The sequence below is a fragment of the Notothenia coriiceps genome, unplaced genomic scaffold, assembly GCF_000735185.1.
Source record: "Notothenia coriiceps isolate Sejong01 unplaced genomic scaffold, NC01 NC01_scaffold00000666, whole genome shotgun sequence".
NCBI classification, from domain to species: Eukaryota; Metazoa; Chordata; class Actinopteri; order Perciformes; family Nototheniidae; genus Notothenia; species Notothenia coriiceps.
Window position 1 is genome coordinate 521,242 of NW_011333367.1, and position 15,515 is coordinate 536,756.

The window sequence follows — 15,515 nt, forward strand, 5'->3', positions numbered from 1 at the left end:
CCAGCATATTCTCCGAATAAGGCCCTCACGGTACGCCACTGCTCAATCGATGAACTTGTGCAATACAAATAAACTTTAATTACCCCACTCTTTCCTTGAAAATGCACGCTAGAATTTTTAATTACATTATCAAACGTATTACTCATTTCCTTTTGCGCATTACTCACCAAAAACATTAGTGTGTGCATGTATGCTTCTGTCATTGCAAATTAAAATGTTGCAAGCTTATGCCATTCTCTCACACACACACACACACACACACACACACACACACACACACACACACACACACACACACACACACACACACACACACACACTCGTCTTTGTGGGATCACCTGCTCTCTCCTTGTCTGCCTTTCTGCTGCATGTCACTCTTTCCGTAATCTTTTATTTATATGTTTTTAAAAATAATCGTCCTCCCCCTTTCTTCTCTTTTTACCTCCCTGACTCTCTTCCAGTCGGTCTGGTTGATGAAGGGATGAGTGGAATAGCCATTTTCTTCGCCGTGCTCTTCTCCATGCTGGGCCTCATCTTCCTCATCGTCATCGGCCTGGTGGTCTACAGCCACTGGAAGGAGAACCGACGCAAGCGCTTCTACTGAGAGGGACTGTGACAAAAACAAAGATGGAGGTGGTGATAGTGAAGACTCCTGAGGTCTGAGGACCCAAACCGCACTGAGACGCTGCTGTCGGAGTGCAGCAAGTTGTTTTTACCTGAGAAAAAACACTATATGGACAGGAGACGGAGTAGATGTATCACCTGCTACTCAAAGCCATCGTCCAACTTTGCCATTGGTCGTTATGAAGCAGTAGGAAGAATTTATTTCTGTCCTCCGCCCGTCTGACACACACCAGCTCGGCCTTACCATCTCTGCCTCTCTACCTGTTACTTAGCATACGTGCAGTGTGACATCCCCTTTTGCTGTAGTTGACAAATAGGTGTTTCTGAGATTTGTTCTTGTGTTTTTGTTTTTTTTCACTGACTTTTATGGTTTTCAGATATGATATATAAGTATCCAATGTTTTCCAATCTACAATATGACTTGAAGCGCTAACCAAATAGCACAAAAAACAATTTAGGCCATCCGTACTGTAGCCACATGCTAGCATGAGATGCATTTGTATTGAATCATTTAGAGTATATACTATATAGTATGCTGTATATTCTAGTAGTAGTTTGCATGGCTTTCATTTAGGTTGTTAGTTATGAGCTGTTGCACATCATTGTTTACAGTATGCCTGACCTTTTGATGTGTTTATGTAAAGCGTATGGAAATCCGGCCTGTTTAATTGATGCATGTGCAAATATTTGGCTGTTTCAAAGAAATATTTAGTCTGGATTTTTATTTTTAACAATTTAAAAAATATATATATTTAGATTATTTATTTTTAATTTCCCAAGATTTTATTGTAGTCCCAAAAGATTAGAGCAAACTCCTCTAAATATATTTAAAACAAATTCATTTAAATGTTGGATGTGTACTTTGCACTGAAGAGATTTTTAATATTAATAGACACAAAATTATTTATTATATAACTATTTTCCTTTTTGCTGAGAGTTTTCTTTGCACATTGTACACTAATATTCATTTGTGTTTGTGTTGTTTTTAACACTACCACTGCGTTTCTGTCATACCTCAAATGCTCTTACGAAGAACGAGTAAACATGCTGGCTCTGGAGGGAGCTGTTGCTCAGCGTTTAAGTTCTGGAAATGTTTGCAGGCCTCGTGTCAACATCATAATCTTTCATGTGTTGCTTTGTTTTCAGTTGTGCAATAAGTGAGGACTTCCTTATTTCATGTAGCCACTTTGACAACCACCCAACCTTATTTATAGTGTGTTTGTTTTGTATGACAACCGTGCCTCATGTTTCCTCTGTTACCACGCCACGTGTTACATTTTTAACCAATGTGTTTGTCCTGAACTATTTGTATTTCCTCATTAAAGACCAACAAATTACTACATTGATAATGTGTGTGAAGTGTGTTTTATGTAAGACAAAATAAATGTTCCTGTGTACCAGGTAGAAAGTTAAATATAAACCACTTTCTGAAAAATAGTGCATTATAGAAAAGCTTATCAAACTATTTAATGTGCCTGAGCATCAACATCCTAATGTGTGTATGACATAACCTCCTGTCAATAATTCAGGCCCACTCGGGGGTGCTTTACACGAAGCCGTGAGACCATCCTCCAGATCCATATCTCATCTTTGTCATGTTAGGAGGGGCCCATTTCCACTCAAGTGCTCAATAAATCTTTTTGTTGAGTCAACACATGTTTACAACACACCAGGACCCTGCAAAAGGCTACTTGAGGTGAAATGGAAACATCAAAGGAGTCAAGAAATGGCAAGGACTTCATTTGAGTGCCAATCTTTGTTTTATTAAAAAAAAAAAATACAAATGATGACCCAACAAATACATAGCAGACTTCATACTAAAACCAAAGCATTTTTATCATTCAGTGCTTCAATTCATAATATAATAAACTCATTTTGGCTTGTTTAAAGTTTTTGGGGAAACAATAAAGAGTCTGTTGCCTGTTTGAAGATGCCTGCTTCCTTCTCAAACTAGGCTGTTTCTGATATTTGGCCAAAAAAGAAAATCCACATAGCTAAACTGTGGCGGCCCCATCTGTTTGTTATTATCTAAGGTTGAGAATATGTTTCAGTTTACAGAGAAAATACACCTTTAGTTCAAAATGTTCCTTAACAGCCAAATGTGTCCTGGTTTAATGCAAGCCGACTGCAATCCATGTTGAGGTTGTTCAATTGTTTATTATACAAAACGTTTGAAACTGATAGACTTATTATAGCTGGGATTAAAGGCAACAGTCAGAGAAAATTCATCAAGATGGAGAAAGAAGAAACCCGTTTCTAAAACTGAGAAAACCAATGAATCGAATTAGTGCAACAAAACTGAGGGATGGAATACAGATTAAAGATATCAGGAAGGAATTCATCCAACATGAACAATATATTCAACTTTTTACTCTGGCTTCATCCACTTACTAATGTGGTTTATCTGTGAGCCAGGAGTAGAAGTGTTAGTGGTTGGAAAAGCCAGAAAGACGGGGAAATGATATACATACATATTGCCCCTCACACTGAAGCATACATTCTGACCACATCAATGCAGTAGCATTACAAGTTGTATTTTACACATTTTCTTAAACAAATACATGTACGCACACCAACAGAAGATTACAGTACAGTGCAGTGCCACAAGCACTCATTTATATTGCTCGTACTGGTGCCCACAGACAAGTAACAGAGAAAGTGAGAAAGGGGTCGCAGCATATAACAGTAGGTTAATGTTTTTGCATAGCCTAGTTGAGTAAACTACAATATAGACTACAGAGATGCGTGATGCAGAAAAAAAAAGACATTTTACAACAATGGGAAGAACTGCTTTGGCTTCATGAGACGGAACATGTTTGTATTTAAAACTCTAGCACTGCGTGATAACCCTGAGAGTGGGAAACCAAATCGTCACAACCACACACACATGGGTGAAATAAGCCACGATCTGTGTAGCATGGAGGTGACTTTTGGTAAATGAATCTGTCTGGCATGAGTGGATGTGCCCTCCTGTTTCCAAGGGTCCACAAGCGAAGCGCTTGGCTACAGTTTGTGTAACCAAGACAGAGGCTGGTGGTCCATGAGGAGCCAACGGGGCGAAGAGAAAACGCCCAAACACGCAGCTAAGAAAGAGTCATGTGGGGGGATGGATGTCGCATCACGCACCTCCGTCGACAAAACAGAAAGGCAAAGTTTAAGCCTATAAAACAAACGAACACAGTCATATACAATCAGCTGTTAAATAGGAGCTCCACCACAACATTGAAAGAACATCCAAACCAACACATGTTCAGAGAGTGGATCTCGGCAACTGTGGCTTTAAGTGATCAGCACAGAGGCGACCAATCACACGGTGAAATGGATGGATGTGTCCACGACTGATGACTGATATAGCCCTTAACCTCGTGTGAAAACCAGGGAGGCCTGGTAGTTTTTGAACGATGGACCTCCAGTTTCACTAATCACCAAAGAACCCCCTATCCTTCCCCTCATTCCTCACCCCCCTTCCCCTATTATTTTGTCTAAATATGTATAGAAATAAGCAAAAATGCACCTTAGTAAAAAGGTTGAAAAGCAATCTCTTGTAGGAGCTCATTTTCACCCTCCAAACACAAAAAGGATGAATAACAACAAAAACTAAATGGTTTTTTTCCTCATGCTTTCAAGCCAGTTAATATAACAAACTAAGTTCGACCATATCAGACAAAAACAATCGCATAATCTGGTCATCACTAACTCCATCAGTGCCACATTTAACTAACTAGACAGGTTTTGGTTTTTTTCGACAAAACCAACCCTCAGATACAAATCTACAGAACGTGTGTCGCTTTAAATCCTGTGGCTTTAAATGTTTACAAACCACATCCTCTTCTCATAAAGGAAGCACACTTTCTCGGAACAAGCTTTTTTTTTCTTCTATCGATACAAAAACACTCCGCTCTGAAGCAACCATGCTTAGAACAACACAACTATTACCATTGGAGAGAAACTACATCTACTCTTATAAGGCAGTAGCACGCCGCATGGTATTATTGTTATTGTGCAGCTCCATAAATAAGACATTTGCTCTCTAGAGATGCAGCAAGGCAGCTTGAGGTGCGTTGGTCAAAAAATGTCTTTTATTACTTCTGTGTGCAGTCAAGCTCACAGTGTAACAGCTCCTCTGGAAAGGTCGTCGTCATGTTAGTTTGACTGCATGCTTAAGCACCTGCTCGACAACACAAGGACCACAAACCTTGCAACAGCACTTATGAAGTCAATGAAAATGAAACTAAATATAATTTAACCTTAATAAGCCATGCATTCATTTTGTTTTCCCTCTATATTGATATTTTGGTGCACACGCTCTCTTGTATTTTTTTCCTATGGGCCCTATCATACGAATCGTGGTGCAGAACCCAGTGTCGCATCATGTTAAGAGGCCAAGAATTTCCAAAATGTGTCTTTGACAGAGTTGTTTTAGTGCTGAAAATAAAAAGAGACATGGCAATTCATTTTAATAACTGAATAAATACACCAGGCAAGCACGAAATGTCGGCTTTTACTCCCCACTTAGCCTGCTGGAAAAGTATGAATAGAAGCTTTGATTTAAACACGTCTGCAACCTGTTAATGATAACTGGAAGTTAGGTTACTGTGCCTCGGACATGTTTAATGCATTATATACAACAGACTATCGCACCAGAGAGGTAACACACTCCAAAATGATAAAGGCTGCAGTACTTTGTGATCTCCTTTGAAGCAGAATGACTGACCGTCTTTACAATGCACCCGTTTTGACACACAGTATCAAAGGCTGTTGGACATTGTCCCAAACTAAATGCCCTAACGAAACATTTACTGACTTATGGACAGACAGACTTTTATCTTACAATTTTGTTTCGCGGTGGTTTTCCTATCCAACAATTACTAGTTTTACTGCTATGCTTTGAATACATACTGTACAGTATAATGGGCAAACAACATGCAACACAGAGGAGTTTGCTGTTAATCACAACAGATTCTGCAGCTGTGCCAACACTGGCTGCAGAGAAGATCTTGCATCCACCTCAATTGGCTGCCAACGGAAAATACCACTGCAAATCCATCACACTGCTAAGAGCTACCGGGGCCACACAGTGCCGGGGCAGCATCAGCTAACTAGCTAACATCCATGCACAACGGCATTGCATGGCGCACACAGTAATTACAACACAACTTGATATAGGGCAGCTAAAACCAAACCACAGTCTATTTCTTTACACCCAACATCTGGTACACAGATATGTAGCCACTGTAGCCCACTATCATTAAAAGAAACAATGAGGAAAGCAAGTAAAAAATGGCTAGAAAATACTAATCAAATCAAATTTTAAAACACAGAAATTCATGCCTCATGCAAAATACCAGTGCTTTTATAGCTAATCCACCTTAGTGCTGAGAAAGTATTACAACCAGATGCTTCAGCACTTTAAAGATATTCAAACACAACTCAATCACAAGACTCAACCCGTCCCTACTGCACTATAACATCCACTCACTGGAACACACTCTAGCAGCCCCCGTCATGGAGCTTTGTTGCAATAATAGTGAAACCTGCGGCATTCACTGAAGCATAGCTGGTTATAAAATGGACAAAAAAAGCAGGTATATCCTTTGTTATGAACATCCAACCTATACATTAGAGTGAGGATGATGGTACACTCTGACGTAACACAGTTAATAAAGAAACGCTAACACAGAGACAAGGCTTTTTGTGAATTACAAAATGGTGCCAAGCCCTCTTGGCCATTACAATGAATGCAATGCCGCCAGAAACCAAAGTAGGGAGATGATGAGCACACAATCAATAAATCATTAAAAGCTGGTCGCTCCCTACCTACAGTTATGCCAATTGCTGACCACAACATGAATAACGAAGAGGGAAAAGGGCTAGGGGGTGTATGACACTTAAAACAAAAGACAAAACTCCTTCTGGTATCGCTCCTCTGCTGTTTGTGAGTTTAAACTCCCCCCCCTCTAGATGCGAAAAGTCCCACAGACCTGACACCAGAGGCTGGTTACCATGACCTCAGAGCTGACATCATCGTGCAGCTGTGCTCTATATTTCACAGCACACACACACGCACTAACGAACACAAAGCTCGGGGGAAATGAAACGTGTGCTCCGGTTGGTTCATCCAGTTCTGGTTTGTCTTTTCCCTCCTCTGCTTCAGAGTCATAGCACGGACAAGGGAGAAATGTTGTTGACCGTGTTGGTATGCTCCAAGCTGATCGTCCCTCCGGAGGTAAAATGTCAGACGAAAGGTTGGCCAAAATGTCCTGACCAAGGAGAGTGCAGAGACGGAAACATGATGACAGTGCTCGAGGAGAGGGTAGGAGCGAAGAAAACAGTGGATTCTGGTTTCAGTCACAATCAATCGCTGCCTTCTCACTACCTCATAAAAGGTGTTATGAACAAATGAAGCATCCAAGTGTGTTTGCTGGTTTCCCCACTAAAGAAAAGCAAAGCAAAAAAAATTAAAATGCCACAAGTTTGTCCACATAATGTGTTATTAGTTATCATCATCGCCCTGACGTCACGCCTGCGTTAGTTTAGAATTTTTTGAATTAAACATAATGTGGTGATGATGATGATGATGATGATGATTGCAACAGATATGTCATATATTTCCCTGCGTGAAGCAGAAAGCCGTGCTGGTTGGCTGGTTAGTTAGTTAGTTAGTTAGTTATTTAGGCAGGGGGTCACACCATGTGGTCTCCAGTGCTGGTGCTGGCGGTCTGGCTGGGCAGCTCGGGGGTGCGCTGCTTCTGTCTGAAGGCCTGCTGCCGGGGCCCGGAGCAGCAGTCCTGCCCGGTGACCTTACACATCCGGTGCTCCTCATCGCTTTCCTCCTCAAGCCCTGAACCCTCGTCTATGTCCAGCTGGCAAACACACACCTCAATTCCTGAGTCACCGGTCACGTGGCGTCGCCGAGTGATAAGCTCCTCATCCTCCTCTTCCTCCTCCTCCTCCTCTGCCGCCACGAGCGAAGCCTCCACGTTCTCCTCTACCACACACTGTGCTTGGACCGACACCGACACAGCTTCCAGATCTGGGGATGAGCCTGAAGCCTGACTGTCGTCCCTCGGGGCTGCTTCAGGCAGGGGGTGAGGCACTGCAGCAACTGGCTGGCTCAATTGTGGAGGGAGTGATGGGTTGGTTTCAGGGGGGTTTTCAGAGTAAGGAGGAGGTGGTGTTGGGGGGTGACCGACCACCTCTTCATAGTCAGGAAGCTTGCAGTCGTTCCAGAACCCTAAAAGTCAGCATACACAGAAAGCTTTAGCATCCAACCAACATTTCCATAAGTGGCTGTACATACTTTTCATGCTTTAAAAATAAGTTGTTTTAAGTATTGATAAGGAAAGTGCATCAGGTAAATATTCTAAATGTATTTTACTGGGATATTATTACACTCTACAAGTAGAAAAGAGGGTTGGAGGTTGTGAAACTGCTTCATAATGTTTTAAACGCTGTGCTACATTTGTGTGTGTCTACCAGATCAAGTTTCCCTTTGTCAAAACCTAATCTAACCAACCCTGAGAGCACTCAATCACTAAGTTTACACATACATATCAAATGAAGATACATTTGAAGATGGTAATATCACTGCATAAATCAGGGTTGTATGTTTAAAGTTGTGCTGTTGGACGGCATGCCTGAGGAACACAAAAACAAACAAAACATACCCTGAGTAAATTGAAAAGGCTTGTTACTACATTCCCATGATATCCTCATGTAAGAGCTGCAAGAATATATGCTTGTCAAGGTCTCTATGTTAGTCACTGTCTGTGTATGCTCAAAGTCAGAGTTGTGTTCACATTCTTGACATCAAGTCAAGCAGCATGGTCAGCCTTGTTTGTGATATTAAGGGGCAGGATATCAACTTTCAACTGACATTAGGGTGGCATCTCTGATGTCTGATGCCGTACTGACAACTGAGACTTTGCTCTCCAATATACACACAGGCAATTTGCAACAGGGTATACCAAGGTCAGGATGAGGATCAGCACCTCTAATTCAAAGGTTATATCTCTCTCGGAGTACAAGGTGGCTGTTTCATTCACAAAGGGCAGGGAACAGCTGCTCCTTGTGTGTATGCAAAATCAGATATGCCCTATCCATCTGACTATTACATTCTGGGAGGAGGGATCTTTACGTCCAAGACTACTCACTTAGATTGAGCGGTGGAGGGGAAATGAAGGAGCTGGAGGCTCCCTGGTAGGCCATGAGGCTGATCTCACGTTGACGCTGCTCCTGCTGAAGGCGCATCTTAACCCTCCGGTGTCGGTAAGCACAGCAGCAGCTAAGCATGATGATCAGGGTCCATACCAACCAAAACCCTATGAGAGGTGAGAGAATCACTGTCATCTTATCATCAAATACTGGCAACTGTTTTTACTTTCTAGTTATTTTTTTGCAAAAGTTAAACTAATTTCTGGAGTAAATATCAGGCACAAATCCACACAAATCTAAGAGTATGTTCTCTTTAATCTGAATTTAGTGGGACAATAGTGATGGGATACAAATACATGTTGTGTGATTAATGTTAATATAGAATAAGGAGAAATAAATCAACTAAAGAATAGGAACTTACACCAGAGCTCGTAGTAGTAGGTGCAGCACTCAGTCTCTCCACAGCAGTACCCCATCTCACAGCGGTACTGTTCATTGTTTACCCCGAAACAGAACTCCTTCCCCTTAAATACACACAAGAGGTACAGAAAGTGAGAGTCAATTACACAGGTCAACAAGAAACTGCAGAGTGGCTTTCGGTAAACTGACAAATGTAACCTTACTGTGTTTTCACAAACAGGTTTAATTAGTTTAGCCTGTTTGTGTAAATTAGTTTCTGTACGCATACAGGCAAAAGATTCAAGAGCCAAAGGTTTTATTGTCATATAACTAACTACAGTGTAGTTATGGTAAAGAAAATATTGAGTCCCAGTCCCTTTCAACAATGCAACACAACTATAAATAAGACAGAATACAATAAAACAATAACATTATGCAAAAAGAAACAGAATAGAAATAAAATTGTGCATGAGAATGTTGCAAGTGACCAATGTTCAGGTAATGCAGGAGAAGTACTATATACATGAAAAATAGACAGAAAACAGAAAGTGAAAATAAATGCTGTACAAGAATAAAATACTGCTTGTTGTGGTAACAAATAACAGTGACAAAAGACACTGACGTTTACATTTTATAAAAGGCTCAAGGCAATAACAACCATCACTGCTAAATGTTGCAAACGATACATTACAATTGTGAATGACTAACATTAAATTGTAATTTAAATAAGTATGTGATAATGACAATAGAAGAGTGTAACGTCACTGTTACTGGTCAAACGAGGTCAGCAAGTTACGCCAATAAACGTTGGTACAAATACAAATGTTACATTTTCATTGCAAGTGTACCAATATTGTCAACGTCATTTGAATAAAGTTAAAATTGTGTTTCATCAGGAAAGCAAACCGGACAAACTGGGACTACTAATATCATCAACTACTAATATACACGTCAATTTGCAGGGTACCAGTTAGCACAACGGCTAACGTTAATCTTGATACCCTTGGTTAAAACTGTTAAATCCAGGTGATAAAACACAGCCATGTATCTTGGAGTTAAAACTGAAATAATCAAACTGTCGAAATATAAATCAAAACTTTGCCTAACTGACGTCATCCGCAGGATACAGGAGCGAACCGTGCCCCGTTTCCTTTGTGGAGGAGACAAAAAGGCTCGGCTAAAGGCCTTCACCACCCCGGCAGCAGCGGCATCGGCTGGAAGCCTCGGCCGACCCTGGGTGCACTAGCGGCGGCTTACCTGCACTAGACAGGTCCCGGTACAAAGAAGACCTACAATGGATCCCAGTGCTTTCTGCGGCATCTTGCTGGGGTGTCGGCCGTTGACACGACGGGAATCATAAAGCAGTCGGTCAATGAGATGTCTTGTTGAGGGGGACTGCGGGTTGAAGCTTCAGTCTGTCGCACTCGGACATGTTTTTGTTGTTCCTTGACTCAGAAACAGCACTACTGTAGTAAAGAGAAACGACGACAAATGGACTCTAGAGGGCGCTGTATGTGCATGTGTGAAAAGGTATGATCTCACAAAATCCAAGTTCAAGTCCTTTTATTTATCCTTCAAATGAATTAATCACAATAACGTGTGAGTTAATGTACTATCCTAGATCTCTGGCATATGCTACCTACATTTGGAAACAGCAGAGCAATTTTGTTATGCTTGTCAGTTGTCACACAATTGGAAACATGGAAATCATTGCATGACAGGATGAGCACGACAGGATGAGCTACAAAACCATATAAACCTTTTCTACTTCAAAACTATATCTACTAAGGAGTGTTATCTAAAGGAACAAACTTGATGCATTTCTCAATACAAATATAATATTACATTACAATATTATAAGATCAAAAAATAATGACATGGGAAAAATGAATAATCTCTATTTAGCAAATGTAGGGTGTAAAAAAGATCAAATGCACCAAGGCTAGGAAAATATGATCTTATGTCTGAATTCTAACCTCTAGCTCAGATTAGCATTTTGCTTAAAAAATTCAAATATATTGCTTTAAAAGGGAAATATATAAACAATTCATCAATAAGAAAACTACATTTACAGTAAGAAATGTCTGTCTTGTGCCAAGAGACACCCAGCTGTCACGTTGTTAACTCTGACGTCTCTGTTCTCCTGGCAGCAGAAGTTAACAGCTGTTCTTACAGGAAGCATGGGTTAGAAAGATGTTAATCCTCTCAGTCTGAACAAAGGGTCACAGTACCAACAGCACCTGAGGATAACATGGTGAGTTTAAAACTGTACAGCACTGCCTGCTTTGGAGTCACAGATTTTAAACATTTTTGTTTATATTTTTGTATTTTTGTTTTAAGTGTGTGTTACTGTAACTTGTTAGCTTCAGCTGGCTAACATGTCATGGCAGCCAAAAGAGATACCAGTAGGACACATCTACTTTTACTAAACGTATTCTACTTACCACCACTATCTCCTTTTATTGTTATGATTCATAGTTTAATGTCCGTCTGGTATAATTGTGTCATCTATATAAGGACATTTATTATATTATCAAAACAAGCATAGATTAACACTTGTATTGTTTATGTTTGTCTTGCATTGCTAGAGTTAGATGTAATTGAATTGTACCAAACTTAATTATGTAGGTAGATAAAATACACCTTTACTTTTGTGTAACCGTTAAGTTGTCAGTGTCCAAAAATATTTCTTAGAGCAGACATTTTGACCTGTCGTGATAAAAGCACAGTGACTCATTTCCAATACATATTCTAAAAAGATAATCCAGGGAACCAGCATGCACAATACCAGGGACTTCCCAAATTGCAATGTTTTAAATACACCTGTGCCTTTTATATTTTGACATTGTCTGCCATGGAAAAAGGTATATGCAGGCTTCCTTGTTTTGCACCACATTTTGATTGAATACGTTTAAAACCAGTTGTTACAGAGGAACTTCTAGAAACAAGAAGTCAAACTGTAAAAACAACACAATATTAAGTTACACAATCAGGAACAAGCCAAAGAAAACAATTGAGTTTTAAGATAAAAAAAAAAAAGATGTGCACTAGCCAGTAAATGCCTCAATAAGTGTGTCCATTTATATATTTACAAAAAAAGACTCTACATCTGGCACATTGCACATGTTTCAGGTCAGTGGGAGTGCAGTGACTGCTTGAGCCAAAGCCTTCTGGACAACATCCACTCCCTGTGCACATGCTTAATCTTGGCCAATGATAGCTTTTGGCTCGTGTAGGTTTCTGCAAGCGGCTCACAGCTAAGTCCTCATGCTTTAGATAGCTCTTGCTATGGTGTGAGTGTTTAACCTCCTGTGCACGCTGCATTTGGTTCCTATGCCAAACCCTATGGCCTCTGATGAATGGGGCTTTACCTCATACAGCTTAGACCATGTAACAATGAAATGAGAAATTGCTTCCAGGGTTATATGTAATCTTTGAGCCTGCTCTAACATGCACTCTGATCCAACTGCAGGGCCTGTTGTCCATTCTTCGGAGGCTGAAGCCGACCCCAGATCAGGAGGTGCGCTTACTGCTGCTGGGCTTGGACAACGCTGGCAAGACCACTCTGCTGAAACAGCTGGCGGCGGAAGATATCAGCCACATCACCCCCACACAAGTACACAAAGGCACACATCCAGAAGTTGAATCTCACGCTGTGGAAATATAATATTTTTTTACCATTGTCACACATTTCCTCACATGGATACACATGTTATCTTCAACAGGGTTTCAATATAAAGAGCGTTCAATCATCTGGCTTCAAGTTAAATGTGTGGGACATAGGAGGTCAGCGCAAGATCCGCCCCTACTGGAAGAATTATTTTGAGAACACAGATGTACTGGTAGGTTCGCTTTGATGTGCTTACCTGTTTGTAAAAATAGCTGGAATGAACTCATGTGAGCCCAAAGACTATCTTTAGTATGCTCAGGAAAAATGCAACACCATTTGTTCTGAGCAGTCTAAAGTCTTGACGTATTTACATTACAATTACTAAAAATGGATTCAAGACAAAATAGGAAATCTCATAACCGGGTGTATATTTGATGTTTTTCCATTTCACATGAGTGCATAACTTCTATATGATATTCAACTTGTTACGATCTCATTGATTTAAATGCTTGATGGTTTCTGAGATGCTTTCATTACAAATTATTTGGCCCATAAGATTACTGTTTTTCTAAAATAAAATAAACCATATATAAAAATAATAGTATAGATCGTAATGTCTATGACTGTGTTGTTTGCAGATCTATGTGATTGACAGCTCCGACAGGAAAAGGTTTGAAGAGACAGGTCTGGTGAGATGCAAAACTGCTTCTTTCTACATTATTTCTAGATGTTTTAAATGTGAGTTACAGATTGTAATTACAGTTTATTCATTTCTAATTTTAAACAATATTGACTGCAATTGAAGCCAAAAATCTGTATTATTTAGTTTTCTGCCATATGTTTGTTTGTTCCTGCAGGAGCTGGCTGACTTGCTAGAGGAGGAAACGCTCGCTGCTGTGCCACTGCTGGTCTTTGCCAACAAGCAGGATCTGATGACTGCCACCCCAGCGTCTGAGCTGGCAGAATGTCTCAGTCTGCACACGATCCGAGACCGCATGTGGCAGGTCCAGGCCTGCTCAGCAGCCACTGCTGAGGGACTGCAGGTAAATACAGTACACACTGTCAGCAAACACACATGCATACACAGCAAGGGTTGAGACAGGGTGGGCTGCAGAGTGGCACCAATTGCCTCTGTTCTGGGTATTAAGAACTTGCAGAATATTGGCATTGATTACTTTACTTGAAGGTATTGTAATTGAGTATTCTGCTGCCTCTGGATGTAAGAAAAGAACATCTGCTTTTAAACTTTACATTGCTGAGATTTTTAGATACAAATTGAAGTACTCACAAATATTATTTTTCTTTTCAGGACGGAATGACCTGGGTTTGCAGAAATATAAGGTTTCGGAAGAGATAATTCAGGAAGAAAAAAAGATCTTTGAAGAATTGCAGTTCGCACTTTACATTTGACATACAGTGATCTCATGCATGATACAAGGAGGCGACAGAAGGTGTTTCTTTTTATTTTGGTGAAACTACCTCTTTTGTCATTCTGTTTAAACTTGGCAGCATAAAAAACAAGTAGAATGTATCAATACAGTGATTTTAAGTGATCTGAACCCCTTTCAATGCATATGTTGAAATGTATATATGAGGGTGTTTTCTTCTAATTGCACACTTTATTTTTGTAATATCTTATTTTTAATGTTATTAATTTGTAGACATTCACTGTCGTAATAAAGTGCAATATAACTCAGTATTCTGTGTGGTGGATTAATGACTGATAGGTGTCGCAAGGCTGTGAATCCCTCATCTTAAAGCTAGAGGGCGGCCTTGCGCTAGTGTTGTCTCCCACAGCCTATTGCCCAATTATTACATCCTTTATTTTCCATGAAGGATGTGGCATCCTGTGCCATATTTCATTTGTTAATTTCATAATCACCCATCTTTTATCCAGTCACTATATTATGTTTTATTGCCAGCTACAAAGTCTAGTTGTGAAATATTGTACGGCCATAAACAAGGCAGGCATTAATCAGCCCATAATTCATTTAGTGATGCTTCATCTTTATGCTCATTCACTTCCACAGAGCTGCTTACTGTCATACTTTATGTGCAGGGACAGAAACAAAATCTGAATCATGTACTACAAAATGACCATAACACACAAACACCTGCATATAACAGTCCTCCATACACCTCTCTTGCATACACAATAAACCATAGAGAAACACCTTGGCCATTCAATTACTCAACTACTCACCTTGTTCACCATGGTTTACCACAAGGCAATTGCATTTTCTGTCTATTTTTCTATTTTGTCTTTTGCAGCACATTTGCCACAAACCCCACTAATCTCTGAACTGGCCGAGTGCTCCGCTGTGGTCCTATAGGGCATTTACATACAAACCTTTTCCAGGACTAATAGCTCTCCAATACAATTTGCATTTATATAGCCCCCTTCATACCAACATGATTTGGCGCCTTTGCCCACGATAAAAAATAAACCTCCTCCTTTGGCCTTGAGTTACTGCCCTGCTGCTGCTGGTGTTCGCGTGTGTACCTCCACGTGTGTAAGGTTGGTTGATTTTAATATGTCATAGTTGCCTGATCTTCCGATGTAGACTGAAACATGTATGGAAAGCCTCAAAAAAGGACCCCATAATGATTCAAAATGGACTCTGGTCTCGTTTAGTGTGTTATCCGCAATACAGTACATTTCAATATCGTTGATACAGCAGTGGGGGACACTTGACCTGGGCAAAGAGACACAAGGTAAATATTAAGC

The 15,515-nt window shown here is 40.3% G+C and overlaps 3 protein-coding genes across 6 annotated transcripts in view; 2 read left to right on the top strand and 1 right to left on the bottom strand.

Moving 5' to 3' along the window:
• lman2la (lectin, mannose-binding 2-like a) overlaps nt 1-2,109 on the top strand; it is a 5,993-nt gene extending 3,884 nt beyond the window's left edge. The window contains exon 9 of the mRNA XM_010783936.1: nt 462-2,109. Coding sequence (XP_010782238.1) covers nt 462-604 — 143 coding nt within the window. The 3' untranslated portion in view covers nt 605-2,109. The remainder of the gene's footprint in view (nt 1-461) is intronic.
• Nucleotides 2,110-2,361: 252 nt separating this feature from the next.
• On the bottom strand, nt 2,362-10,518 carry wbp1 (WW domain binding protein 1). The gene is made up of 4 exons (XM_010783975.1): nt 10,435-10,518; nt 9,200-9,302; nt 8,778-8,945; nt 2,362-7,858 (listed from the first exon to the last, which is right to left on the bottom strand). The coding sequence occupies exons 1-4, from the start codon at nt 10,495-10,497 to the stop codon at nt 7,308-7,310; spliced, it is 885 nt and encodes a 294-aa protein (XP_010782277.1). The 5' UTR covers nt 10,498-10,518; the 3' UTR covers nt 2,362-7,307.
• On the top strand, nt 9,311-14,484 carry LOC104956461 (ADP-ribosylation factor-like protein 3). 4 transcript variants are annotated; one of them, XM_010783957.1, is made up of 7 exons: nt 10,623-10,707; nt 11,328-11,431; nt 12,650-12,793; nt 12,903-13,019; nt 13,426-13,476; nt 13,645-13,830; nt 14,097-14,484. In XM_010783957.1, exons 2-7 carry the CDS (start codon nt 11,429-11,431, stop codon nt 14,142-14,144), a joined length of 549 nt encoding a protein of 182 aa, XP_010782259.1. In that variant the 5' UTR covers nt 10,623-10,707; nt 11,328-11,428; the 3' UTR covers nt 14,145-14,484. The 4 variants fall into 4 exon arrangements, with proteins under 4 accessions (XP_010782247.1, XP_010782259.1, XP_010782254.1 ...); XM_010783952.1 differs by having other exon boundaries at nt 10,632-10,707; nt 11,331-11,431; XM_010783963.1 differs by having other exon boundaries at nt 10,651-10,707; nt 11,353-11,431.
• Nucleotides 14,485-15,515: the final 1,031 nt, after the last annotated feature.